General features: G+C 55.9%; 1 protein-coding gene across 3 annotated transcripts in view; it reads right to left on the bottom strand.

Moving 5' to 3' along the window:
- Positions 1 to 349: 349 nt before the first annotated feature.
- LOC138647180 (RNA-binding protein 5-like) overlaps positions 350 to 12,963 on the bottom strand; it is a 34,320-nt gene continuing 21,706 nt past the window's right edge. The window contains exons 5-24 of one of the 3 annotated variants that reach the window (XM_069735998.1): positions 12,166 to 12,235; positions 11,668 to 11,741; positions 10,481 to 10,564; positions 10,341 to 10,401; positions 10,199 to 10,264; positions 9,672 to 9,832; positions 9,498 to 9,595; positions 9,297 to 9,384; positions 9,141 to 9,209; positions 5,657 to 5,788; positions 5,469 to 5,571; positions 5,298 to 5,389; positions 5,044 to 5,220; positions 4,820 to 4,966; positions 4,665 to 4,742; positions 3,413 to 3,595; positions 3,255 to 3,329; positions 3,083 to 3,180; positions 2,849 to 2,978; positions 350 to 732 (exon numbers count right to left, since the gene is read on the bottom strand). In XM_069735998.1, coding sequence (XP_069592099.1) covers positions 607 to 732; positions 2,849 to 2,978; positions 3,083 to 3,180; positions 3,255 to 3,329; positions 3,413 to 3,595; positions 4,665 to 4,742; positions 4,820 to 4,966; positions 5,044 to 5,220; positions 5,298 to 5,389; positions 5,469 to 5,571; positions 5,657 to 5,788; positions 9,141 to 9,209; positions 9,297 to 9,384; positions 9,498 to 9,595; positions 9,672 to 9,832; positions 10,199 to 10,264; positions 10,341 to 10,401; positions 10,481 to 10,564; positions 11,668 to 11,741; positions 12,166 to 12,235 — 2,112 coding nt within the window. In that variant the 3' untranslated portion in view covers positions 350 to 606. Of the gene's footprint in view, positions 733 to 2,848; positions 2,979 to 3,082; positions 3,181 to 3,254; positions 3,330 to 3,412; positions 3,596 to 4,664; positions 4,743 to 4,819; positions 4,967 to 5,043; positions 5,221 to 5,297; positions 5,390 to 5,468; positions 5,572 to 5,656; positions 5,789 to 9,140; positions 9,210 to 9,296; positions 9,385 to 9,497; positions 9,596 to 9,671; positions 9,851 to 10,198; positions 10,265 to 10,340; positions 10,402 to 10,480; positions 10,744 to 11,667; positions 11,742 to 12,165; positions 12,236 to 12,963 lie in introns of those variants that run through there. The other 2 variants (XM_069735997.1, XM_069735999.1) reach the window with 2 other exon arrangements.

Consider the following 12,963-nt stretch of genomic DNA (forward strand, 5'->3'; position numbering starts at 1 on the left):
GCTGCCTCAGGTTAATAACCAGCCCAAGAAACGACCAAGACAGGGTACAGCTCGAATCGCCGAGAAGCAGGAGGCCGTGACTCTTCAGAGATGGGGGGCTTCACATTACACAGGGTGGTCTCTGTCCCATCACATACGATTATCCAGGTTACAGCATCGGGTCCAAGCACCATGAAGACGGGCAGAGCAGTGACTGAGCGCAGCGTTCTGCCGGATGCGGACCCCCACTTACTGCCTCCCCCTCTATTGGACACTGACAGTTCTGCACTGAGCTGTGCTGCCCCCTGGTGGTCGCTCTGCAGACTGCACCGGGCGCTTTCAGGACCAGACGGCACAAAAATCACAGGAGTTTGCTCCAAAATTTATTCTTCTGGGAAAAGAAAAATGTACAAATGTAGAAAGGTCGGGTGACGAGCCTCTATTACTGAGGGGACACGGTCACCCCCCACATACAAACATCGCACGAAACAGATATTTACACTGTACAGGGGTATAATACATATGTACACCGCGGCAGGGGCTGCCCTAGGGGGCTTCTCTGCTCGGACCACCTCTGCCCCAGAGGGGAAAGTTCATACGGATTCAGCCATCCGGCTTCTGCTCCATTCATTCCATCTCTGTGAAGCGCGCGAACATGGCTTTCCTGACGGCGTCCTTGTAAGAATCCGACGTGTTCACACCGTACGAACTGCCCTTGGCTCCGAGACCCGCACCCCTCATCCGGACCTGCGCCTGCAAACACATGGGACAGTCACCAGCCAGAAATCCGAGAGCGCGAGAGAGAGAGCGCGCGAGAGACAGAGCGAGAGAGAGAGCGCGAGAGAGAGAGCGCGAGAGAGAGAGCGCGAGAGAGAGAGCGCGAGAGAGAGAGCGCGAGAGAGAGCGCGCGAGAGAGAGCGCGCGAGAGAGAGCGCGCGAGAGAGAGCGCGCGAGAGAGAGCGCGCGAGAGAGAGCGCGCGAGAGAGAGCGCGAGAGAGAGAGCGCGAGAGAGAGAGAGAGCGCGAGCGCGAGAGAGAGAGAGAGAGAGCGCGAGAGAGCGAGAGAGAGAGCGCGAGAGAGCGCGCACGCGCGAGAGGCCAGAGCGCGAGAGAGCGCGCACGCGCGAGAGGCCAGAGAGAGCGAGCGAGAGGCCAGAGAGAGCGAGCGAGAGGCCAGAGAGAGCGAGCGAGAGGCCAGAGAGAGCGAGCGAGAGGCCAGAGAGAGCGAGCGAGAGGCCAGAGAGAGCGAGCGAGAGGCCAGAGAGAGCGAGCGAGAGGCCAGAGAGAGCGAGCGAGAGGCCAGAGAGAGCGAGCGAGAGGCCAGAGAGAGCGAGCGAGAGGCCAGAGAGAGCGAGCGAGAGGCCAGAGCGAGCGACCAGAGCGAGCGGCCAGAGAGAGCGAGCGAGAGGCCAGAGCGAGCGGCCAGAGCGAGAGGCCAGAGCGAGAGGCCAGAGCGAGCGGCCAGAGCGAGCGGCCAGAGCGAGAGGCCAGAGCGAGAGGCCAGAGCGAGAGGCCAGAGCGAGCGGCCAGAGCGAGAGGCCAGAGAGCGAGCGAGAGGCCAGAGAGAGCGAGCGAGAGGCCAGAGAGAGCGAGCGAGAGGCCAGAGCGAGCGAGCGGCCAGAGCGAGAGGCCAGAGAGAGCGAGCGAGAGGCCAGAGAGCGCGAGCGAGCGGCCAGAGAGCGCGAGCGAGCGGCCAGAGAGCGCGCAGAGAGCGCGAGCGAGCGGCCAGAGAGCGCGAGCGAGCGGCCAGAGAGCGCGAGCGAGAGGCCAGAGAGCGAGCGAGAGGCCAGAGAGAGCGAGCGAGAGGCCAGAGAGAGCGAGCGAGAGGCCAGAGAGCGAGCGAGAGGCCAGAGCGAGCGAGAGGCCAGAGAGCGCGAGCGAGCGGCCAGAGCGAGAGACCAGAGAGAGCGAGCGAGAGGCCAGAGAGCGAGCGAGAGGCCAGAGAGAGCGAGCGAGAGGCCAGAGAGAGCGAGCGGCCAGAGAGAGCGAGCAAGAGGCCAGAGCGAGCGAGCGGCCAGAGCGAGAGACCAGAGAGAGCGAGCGAGAGGCCAGAGAGAGCGAGCGAGAGGCCAGAGAGAGCGAGCGAGAGGCCAGAGAGCGAGCGAGAGGCCAGAGCGAGCGAGAGGCCAGAGCGAGCGAGAGGCCAGAGAGCGCGAGCGAGCGGCCAGAGAGAGCGAGCGAGAGGCCAGAGAGAGCGAGCGAGAGGCCAGAGCGAGCGAGCGGCCAGAGCGAGAGACCAGAGAGAGCGAGCGAGAGGCCAGAGCGAGCGAGAGGCCAGAGAGAGCGAGCGAGAGGCCAGAGAGAGCGAGCGAGAGGCCAGAGAGAGCGAGCGAGAGGCCAGAGAGAGCGAGCGAGAGGCCAGAGAGAGCGAGCGAGAGGCCAGAGAGAGCGAGCGAGAGGCCAGAGAGAGCGAGCGAGAGGCCAGAGCGAGCGAGCGGCCAGAGCGAGAGACCAGAGAGAGCGAGCGAGAGGCCAGAGCGAGCGAGCGGCCAGAGCGAGAGACCAGAGAGAGCGAGCGAGAGGCCAGAGAGAGCGAGCGAGAGGCCAGAGCGAGCGAGCGGCCAGAGCGAGAGACCAGAGAGAGCGAGCGAGAGGCCAGAGAGAGCGAGCGAGAGGCCAGAGAGAGCGAGCGAGAGGCCAGAGAGAGCGAGCGAGAGGCCAGAGAGAGCGAGAGGAGAGGTCAGAGAGAGAAAGACAGACACACACAGACAGAATCCAGGGCCAGAGAGAGAGAGGCCGCCCGTGTGAAGGAAGAACGGCTAGAGGCGACCTCCGGGGAGGCCAGGGACAGCAGGAGGCTGCCCATTTAAGGGTCAGTCGGGACGTGTGGCAGTGTATGGGGTGTAAACCTCGCCCTGGAGAACTCTCACCTGAATTGGGGCAGTGATTCCCTGACTCTTCCGGCCCAGCCCGCAGCCCTCCTTCCAGCCCATGGCCTGCAGCATCTTGTTCCCGATGTTACTGGTATCGATACCATCTTTCGTTGGCTGCTCGTAGTTCCTGTGAAACAGAGCAGGATGGAGTGAGTGCGGGTGAAGTGAGTGCGGGTGGACCTTGGTGCGGTCTCTCGTACGCTGCTGCCGGCGCGGACTCCTCACACTCACACTACGCCGGCGTCATACTGCTTCTTGCGCTTGGGCTCTGGCGGCTCCGGGATGCCGTACTTCTCCCTCCTCTCTGCCGCTCGGTCACGGTATTTCGCCTGTGTTTGACCAGAAGCCACAGTTACCGGCTGCTCCTCACCCGCCCCATTTCCCGGCAGATCGCGGCGCTCACCTCTCGCTCCCGCAGCTCCAGGGCTTCCAGGTCTTGATCGGACAGGCGGGATCGTCTGTACACGTCCAGGTTTTGCTGTTCGGCGACAGTCGTTATCAGACATTTGCTCGGCAGATAGGGACCGGTGATAATGTGACGTGGAGGGGTCCTGCACTCACCTTGTGGAGGTCCGACAGCTGCTGGTGTCTGGTCAGGGCATCTTTGTTTGGAAACTGCCTGCGGCACAGTAAGCACGCCAGCTTCTTCCAATCCGTCAGCTTTTCCTCATCCAGAATTCCCTGCAGCCGATCTGCCTCCTCTTCATTATCGCTGTCACCGCTGTAGGCTGCAACCAGCGCCCGCTGGGCCAATAGTACAGGTGTTTAGTGAGACTAGCGGGCAACACACAGGGCGAGAGCGGAGCAAGCAAAAAACACACGGGGCGAGGGCCAAGCGAGCAAAAAACACACGGGGCGAGAGTGGAGCAAGCAAAAAACACACGGGGCGAGGGCCGAGCGAGCAAAAAACACACGGGGCGAGAGTGGAGCAAGCAAAAACCACATGGGGCGAGAGCGGAGCAAGCAAAAAACACACGGGGTGAGGGCCGAGCGAGCAAAAAACACACGGGGCGAGGGCCGAGCGAGCAAAAAACACACGGGGCGAGGGCCGAGCAAGCAAAAAACACACGGGGCGAGGGCCAAGCGAGCAAAAAACACACGGGGCGAGGGCCAAGCGAGCAAAAAACACACGGGGCGAGGGCCAAGCGAGCAAAAAACACACGGGGCGAGGGCCAAGCGAGCAAAAAACACACGGGGCGAGGGCCAAGCGAGCAAAAAACACACGGGGCGAGGGCCAAGCGAGCAAAAAACACACGGGGCGAGGGCCAAGCGAGCAAAAAACCATTCGGGGCGAGAGCGGAGCAAGCAAAAAACACACGGGGCGAGGGCCAAGCGAGCAAAAAACACACGGGGCGAGGGCCAAGCGAGCAAAAAACCATTCGGGGCGAGAGCGGAGCAAGCAAAAAACACACGGGGCGAGGGCCAAGCGAGCAAAAAACACACGGAGCGAGGGCCGAGCGAGCAAAAAAACACACGGAGCGAGGGCCGAGCGAGCAAAAAACACATGGGGTGAGGGCCAAGCGAGCAAAAAACACGGGGCGAGGGCCAAGCAAGCAAAAAAAAACACACGGGGCGAGAGCGGAGCAAGCAAAAAACACACGGGGCGAGGGCCAAGCAAGCGCACACAAGCGGGGCGAGGGCCGAGCAAGCACACATGGGCCGAGTGCGCACACACACACACGGGGTGACAGCTGAGCAAGCACACATGGGCCGAGCGCGCACACACACGGGGTGACGGCCGAGCAAGCACACATGGGCCGAGCGCGCACACACCACAGGCTGCACCTGTCTGACAGGAGACCTGAGCACTCACCTTGGGCGGCTTCTCCTCCTCCGCAGCCATCATCATCATCATGTCCGGCAGAATCTGCCTCTCTAGCAGAGCTCCTTGCTGAGGAGAGAAGCAGCCGCTTAGCTTCAGACGCAGAGGGAAACTCACCGGCAGGAGAATGACAGACAGACCCGAACCTTCTTCTCAAACAAGGCAAAGCCAGCGTCGGCGGCTGCAGACTCCTTCCGCTCCTCGTCCCGGGCGCTCAGCGGCTGGAAACTGTTCTTGAAGTTTTCCTTCTGCTTATTAAGGCTCTTTGCCCAGCGCTCCATATCCTTCGCAATCTGAGGGAAACCAAACCAGGAGTCAGACACGTGGGCATCGGGGCACAAGCCAAGGGGGACCCTGGGGCCACAGATACCTGCTGGGCAGTTTTGCTCTTCGGCTTCTCTTTCTTCTCCTTGCCTTCCTTGTTGGCGGCGGCCGCTGCCCCGTTGGCCGGTGCGGTGCCCTGGCCGGTGCCGTCGGCGGCGGGCAGGTACGTCTGCTTCTCCCCGTCCCAGTACAGGTATTGCTGGGATGCAGAGTTGTAGTAATACTGCGGAGAGACGACTCGTCACCGTTCTGCACATTTCCTGCATCCAACGGGATGATATCCTTTTAGCAGAAAGTTACCTGAGAATTGGGGTCGTAGTACAGACCAGTCTGGGGGTCGTAGTAGTATCCCGAGGACTCGTCGTACTGGTACGTGGACGTGTCTGGAACAGCTGCCGAACACACGGTGACAATCATTACACCCTGCTCTGGCGGGCACGGCCGGCACGGGGGCCGCTCAGGGTCACATACCATATTTCACACCCGGGATGATGGTGCTGGATGTCGCGGGCGTTTCTTCTGTGGTGGGCGTTGTGGGGGCTGCGCTGGTGGTCGCGCTGGTGTTCGGCTGAGTCTAGAATGGAGAAGACAGCACTGCTACATCTGCCATCACTTGGTGAGCACTGCTACAACACCTGGTGGACGCCGGGGCCACTCACCGGAGAACCGGGCTGCTGGTAGAGCTGCGGACTCTGGCACACTACGGCCGCCGTCGTGGTGGTCGCCTGCGTGCTGCCTTCTGCCGATGCGGCCTGCTCTCCGGCCTGAGACTGGTACAACTGCTGATATTCCTGGGAGAACCACAAGGACAATCATTAACCCCGGGCCAATTATTACAACTCTGACCACTGTCCTCTGGAGCATCAACGGAGCCCGATGTTGCAGATTGTTTCCTCCTAACATTGCACTTTATGACAGTGGTAACATTTATTTCATATAACTTCCGTTTATTTATTTATTCCATTTTTTTTTTTAGGGACCACCTCACATTTGAAGTGACTGAGGGGTCTATATGACAGAAGATACCCAAAAGTGACACCATTCTAAAAACTGCACCCCTCAAGGTGCAAAACCACATTCAAGAAGTTTATTAACCCTCCAGGGGCTTCACAGAAAGTGTTGGAATGTGGAAAAATAATGAACATTTAATTTTATTTCCCACAAATTTACTTCAAAGCCAAATATTTTTATTTTGATGAGTGTAACAGGAAAAAATAGACTCCAACATTTGTTGTGTAATTTGTCCTGAGTACGCCGATACCCCATGTGTGGGGGTAAACCACTGTTTGGGCGCATGGGAGGGCTCGGAAGGGAAGGAGCGCCATTGGACTTTTTACATGTAAAGTTTCCTGGACTCATCATTATTTATATAAAAATATAAAATAAAAGTCACCAGGGCGCCACAGTCACCAGGGCGCCACAGTCACCAGGGCGCCACAGTCACCAGGGCGCCACAGTCACCAGGGCGCCACAGTCACCAGTACATTATTCCCAGTCAGTGCTTCTCGAGACACGCACTTGTAAAATTAGGCAGGATCTCATCTCTACAGAAATGTCCAACATGTGGGCGCTATATGTTGTTTAGGCACACTGGGGCTCAGAAGGGCAGAGGAGCCATTTTGCTTTTCCAGAGCCTTTGTGCTACCAGTAATTGGGAAGCCCCCTATATTTCCGTTAACAGGTGACGGACCTGAGTGGGGACTTTCTTTTTCTGTGGATTGCGTTGAAGCTTTTATTGGGAACATTTTACATAACATTTATGATCAAATTTATCCTGCGCTCTACGATGAGCACTTCCTTTGTGGTTTCCATGTAAATCTCTGAGTGACGCGACAGATGAAACCCCCAAGGGATCCATTCCCTATAAGGAGGCGGCAGAGTTACTCTGGACTCTGTCTGGCCTCTGTTCCGCAGTGTCCTATTCAGAAGTGCACAAAACTGTGGCCAACGGCACTTTTATGCAATCCTAAAAAGACTGACACCCCCGGATCACAGGTCAGACGGTGTCCACAGTGCCTCACTATAGTGAATCTTGCGCCAGGGGATCTGTCTGAATCACACATTTCAGAGATTTACATAGAAACTCGGGGGAAAGCGCTCAGCGCAGAGCGCAGGATAAATGTGCGCCGAGCCTTAGGCAACGTTCAGACTAGCGTTGTGCTAGTGTGCATCGCGTTAGTGTCGGGCGACGCACGCGTCATGCGCCCCTATGTTTAACATGGGGGACGCATGGGTTTTTGTTTGTTGCGTTTTGCGACGCGTGCGTCTTTTTTGCCGCTAGCGTCGGACCAAGAAAACGCAACAAGTTGCATTTTTCTTGCGTCCGATTTTCGGCAAAAAACTACGCATGCGTCGCAAAACGCAGCGTTTTTGCGTGCGTTTTGCCGCGTTTTTCGGTGCGTTGTGCGTTGCAGCGGCGCACAACGCTAGTCTGAACGTAGCCTAACTGCGATCTTTGGAAGGCAGAATTAAAAAATCCACAGCATGTGAACTATTTGTTTTATTTGTTACGCCGTTCCTCGTGCGGTATAAGGGATTAGGCGACTTTATTCTTTGGGTGGATGCGATTACAGCGATACCACATTTATATCGGGGTTTTATGTTTGGCTGCTGTCACACACTAAGACACTTTCTTGCATCACATTTTCTGAGCTATAATTTTTCCGTATTTTGGTCCACAATCATTTGAAGCCTTGTTTTTTGTGGGATGAGCTGACATTTTTATTGGTACCATTTTCAGACATGGCATATTTGATCGCTTTCTATGCAGACTTTTGGGAGGCAGAATGTCCAAAAAAAACAGCAATTTAGGATCTTTTATTTTGCGTGTGTTTATGTCCATGTGGGGTAAAATTGATAAGGCAGAGTGTTATTCTTCGGGTCAGTACGATTACAGCGATATCTCATATCATTTCTTTATGTTTTGGCGCTTTTACACAAAAACTATTTTATAGAAAAAAAATTATTTTAGCATTGCTTTATTCTGAGAGCTATAACATTTTTACTTTTCCGCTGATGACGCTGTACGGCGGCTCGTTTTTTGAGGGACAAGATGACGCTTTCAGCGGAACCATGTTTATATCCTTTCTGATTGCGTTTCATTCCACTTTTTGTTCGGTGGTATGATAATAAAGTATTGTTGTTTTTGCCTTGTTTTTTTATGGTGTTTACTAAAGGGGTTAATAACTAGTGGGACAGTTTCATAAGTCAGGCCGTTGCGGACGCAGTGATACCAAATATGCAAACTTTAAGGGAAAGTTCACACAGGGCATTTTTGTTGCTTTTTATTCTGCAGCAAAACCTGATCTTGGCAGGAAAGTGCAGGTTTAGGTGCGTTTTTTTCTCTTTGTCTGTGCTAATGTCCTTGGATTTTCAGCAGCAAAAACGCAGCAAATAATGATACCTGCATTTCTGCTGCGTTTTTAATCAACACCCATTCAAGTCAATGGGTCATGCTCTATGTCCAAAACATGCAGCAAAGCACAAAATACTGATCACACAAAAAGCAAATGTGTGCAGGAGATTTCTGAAATCTCAGACTTTGCTGGTATTGTAAAAAGCAGCTGAAAATTAGCATAAAAAAGCAGCAAAAACCCCGAGTGTGAACTAACCCTTGTTTGTTTATTTTTTCATACAAATATTTAGATACAATACCTTTTGAATTTTTATTATTGTTTTTAAATATTTTTACAATGTTTTTTTTTTTTTTTTACTTAGTCTCATAGTGGGACTATCATTTTTTGCAGGCTGATCGCTTTAATAGCATGGGGATGCAGCAGCGTCCCTGTGCTGTGTAAACTGTCAGCTCTGTGCTTCATCTAGCAACTTTCCCAGCTCGTGACATGACGACATCGGGTCACCATGGCAACAATTGGGACCCTCACGCCGTGGGGTCTCCGATCCAAGGGCAGAGGGGCTGTCATCCCCTGCCTGCTCCCGGAATGCTGCAATCGCAGCATTTAGGGGGTTAAAGTCCTGGGAGCGGTGCGGGACCACTCCTGACACTTAGTGCCGGCTGTCAGAATCAGCCAACAACCGGCGGCGATTGTGTAGCCATAATAATCCGTCCCGCATCAATAAGGTGCAGGGACGTATTACGTACTGCGTCATTAAGCGGTCATTGGCGGCCGGAGCAGTGCCCACCTGTCCTCCGTACTGTGCGTACCCCTCCTGCGAGTAGCCATATTCAGCGCTGTCCCCGCTTTGCTGAGCCTAAAATAAAAGTGCAGAGCAACAATGAATGAGAACGATCAGTGCCGACATCACATCTGATCCGCCAAGCTCTACCCCAGGACTTACCTGCGTGGACGACCACTGAGCCGCCGCTATGGCCGTGCTCGCCACCGAGAACGCGCTGAGCCTGTTCCCATCCGCCAGCACAAGATCCCTGCGAAACAGACGAGAAGTTATTCTCCAGCGCCCACCGCCGCGGCTCCGACACCACAGGTGGGGAGGACGTGGCCGCTCCGGACTTTGCCTTGTTAATACCCCAGAACTCACTTTCTTGCGCTCTTGGCAAAATCAACTCCAATTATTTTCCCATCAATTTTGAGAGGAGGATGAAGAGTCTGGAGGATCTGCAGCAGCTGCGAGGCTTCCTGCAGGGGATGAAGGAAGTGTTAGCTCAGCAGCCGCCATTATTATGGAGGGAGAACTCCAGGGGCCGCCACTTACCAGCGCGGAGGGCAGCTGTATGAAGGCAAAGCCGCGGTTCAGGTGGGTATGCTTGTCTTTGATCAGCCGGATGTTGCTCAACACCAGTGAAACGTAAGGAGCCAGGGCCGACAGGATGGAGTCCAGCACCGTGTGCGGCCCGATGTTACGCAGGATGATGGCTGAGGATACATAGCCACCTAATAAGGTTACACCCAGCTGTTTGTCAAGTGAGGAGACCACACAGTACACCAAGCCCCCCATACAGCGAGTAATCCAAGCTCCCGCTGATCTACAGACCCCTCGCAGCAGAGCGGCCGCACCGTCAGACGGCTCCCAGCAGCCCATTACAATACTCTGCTGTAATAATGAGGTACAGGACCCCCATACAGTTAACTGGGGGATGTAAATGGCTGAAGCAGCATGCGCACCCACAGGAGCGACGGACATTACTGGAAGGGCAAGGACAGCAGCGGGGCTCGGATCTCTGCCAGTCTGATATGATGGGGGCGAGTAATGAGCTGAAAAAAGCTGGTGCAAACACTTACTGTCACTATAGTAATCTGCCGACTCGGGGGCTTCAGACGTTCCAGAAGGGGCCTCCATGTCAGACTCTGAGGGGAGAGGAGGCGGCTTTAGAGCGCCACCGACAAACGGCGAGGGGCACAGACGGCAGGCACAGACACTCACCAGTCTTGGGCGCGCCGCAGCGGAAGCATTTCAGTCTCCTCCGGAAGTTGTAGAGGCCGCACTATAAAACCAGAGAGCTTTGTACTTAACATTTGCTGCTGGACCACCCCGACACCCCCCGCAGCGAGCGCAGCTCTCACCTTGTTACACAGCCAGTCCTCAAACTTGGGCCGGGGGTTGCTGTAATGCATGGCGATGGTCTTACCCTGGATTACCAGCTTCTTCTGCAAGAACATAAAAAAGGGCCAAGTTACTCCCAGCATCGTGATAAGCAGACATCAATCCCCTGGTGGAGGGGAACCCGACTATAATGGACGGCCGTGTGGGGAAGGACCACCCACTGCCAACTAACGGCTGTGCCAGCCCCACCACAAGGGGCGGATAGAGGAGGGGTTCGGAGGCGGCGCACAGAGCTACCAATGGAAGAAATAAAGAGTGGGGTGCAGTAAAGTCAAGGGCTCGGGGCTCCAGAAGAAAGTCTTAATAGCGCAGGCAGTATTCCCAGTCTGAGCGTGGCGTCTGGGAACACACGTGGTCAGCAGAGGCGATCCCCTGGAGGCACAATAGGCCGCCTCTTCTGGCACAGGAAGGGTTAAGATGAGGAAACCAGCAACAGCTTATTTTGGGTGCACAAATCCTAATCTTGTACCAGAGGCGTCACCTTCCCGGCACGCTCCCCGCTCCCCCCGCAGTCGGGATACAACATGGGCTTCAGGCTTTCTCTACCAGTGATCCTGCCATCTACGGCTGCTCCCAGGACGTTACTAGGGCCCTGCGGGTACACGAGGGCCCTGCGGGTACGGACACCGTCTTCATGTCCTTCCAGACTATCATAATCTGCTTTTTCAGGAGCCGGGGGCTTATCGGCGGCTCCAGTCACGTGTCCCGTCCATGCCCACATGGGCTGGCCCCTAATGGGCCCCTGACTAGTACCTGCCAGCATTAGCGAGCTGTGCGGCCCCTGTGGAGTTATTGCAGAACATGTGTCTGTCAGATGTACTCAGCAGTAACCCAGGGAGAGGGGGACCTGCACTTCATGCCGACCATGCGCTGGGGCTCTGCGTACATTAAAGGGCTGCGGCCCCGCCGGCCGGTGACCTGTCGGGCGGCTGCTACCCGTGTCCATCGGTAATGAACGGCCTCCATGGAAGGAGGACCATCACCGGGGGCAGCTTTAATGTACGGAGGGCGCGTCCCGGTGATCTCCTGAATCCTGACCGCAGCCTCGCCCCCTCCCCCCAGCCACGTTCTGCTTTTCGATCTCGGTTACAGACATATGTCATGTGCCATTTCTCAGGAGGTTTCTAGACTTGGCGAGTGAAGCAACCTGATTGGCTTCCATCCAGCTGGTAGCATCTTGCAAGTGATAAAACTCCACGAAGGCGAAACCGCGGCTTAAACCTAGAGACAGCATTCAGATATAGACGGGATACTAGTGTTAGTCACTTCCTTTTACAGAAAACACAGCTGCATCTCCAACTGACAAAGCCCATGTTCTAGCAGTGCTTTATGGCATGGCTTCCATGGGTGCAGTCCCGTTACCTGCCGCACATGGGTTGCCATGAAAAGGAGCCTCAACGACATTTCACCCCCGACAGTAATCCTCACGCCGGAGGCGACCAGATCCTCAGCAGATATTAGGGTGGTGAAAATCATTGCACCCCAACCCCACACGGGTCTACAGACCCTAGAGGCTCCTCAGCCATGGCAAGTCCATCCGGCACCTGATGGTGTATGGGGTGAAGAGGGGGCTAGTCCCCAGGGAAAGCAATCAGAGGGTGGGAACACAGACGGCGTGGGAGCGCACCGCACACCAGACACTCACCTGTCTTTCGCTTCATCAGCCTCACGTCCGCAGGCTGCGGGCCTTCAAAGGTGTCCAACAATTCTCGAATCTGTAAGGTATGAGCAAAACCAAGGCTGAGAGAAGGTAAACATGGCTGTGCACAAGTATACACACCCCGATGAGGAGCAGCGGCAGGAAGCCGGGCGCACACAGCCCAGATGAGGAGACTGGCGGCCCCAGCCACACACCGGATAACAGATGGCCGAACAGTCTCCGGACAAGGAAACTACACGGAAAGACGACAAAGGGAAAGACTACGAAAAGGAAAATCCACGACTAGAAGATCCCAGCAGGGTTAGGGAACATTCACCCGAGCGCACAGCACAGTCAGGTCCTCAATCTGCTGCAGACATGAGGCCTGCTGATCCCACCATGAGACCAGCAGCCCAAACACCGAGCCCGGCTGTCACCAGGTCATAGCAAACACCGCGGCCCAAACATCAGAGCCCGGCTGTCACCAGGTCAAACACTGCGGCCCAAACACCGAGCCCGGCTGTCACCAGGTCATAAACACCGCGGCCCAAACACCGAGCCCGGCTGTCACCAGGTCATAAACACTGCGGCCCAAACACCGAGCCCGGCTGTCACCAGGTCATAGCAAACACCGCGGCCCAAACACCGAGCCCGGCTGTCACCAGGTCATAGCAAACACCGCGGCCCAAACATCAGAGCCCGGCTGTCACCAGGTCATAAACACCGCGGCCCAAACATCAGAGCCCGGCTGTCACCAGGTCATAGCAAACACCGCGGCCCAAACATCAGAGCCCGGCTGTCACC

Source organism: Ranitomeya imitator, chromosome 8, assembly GCF_032444005.1.
Source record: "Ranitomeya imitator isolate aRanImi1 chromosome 8, aRanImi1.pri, whole genome shotgun sequence".
Classification (NCBI taxonomy): domain Eukaryota; kingdom Metazoa; phylum Chordata; class Amphibia; order Anura; family Dendrobatidae; genus Ranitomeya; species Ranitomeya imitator.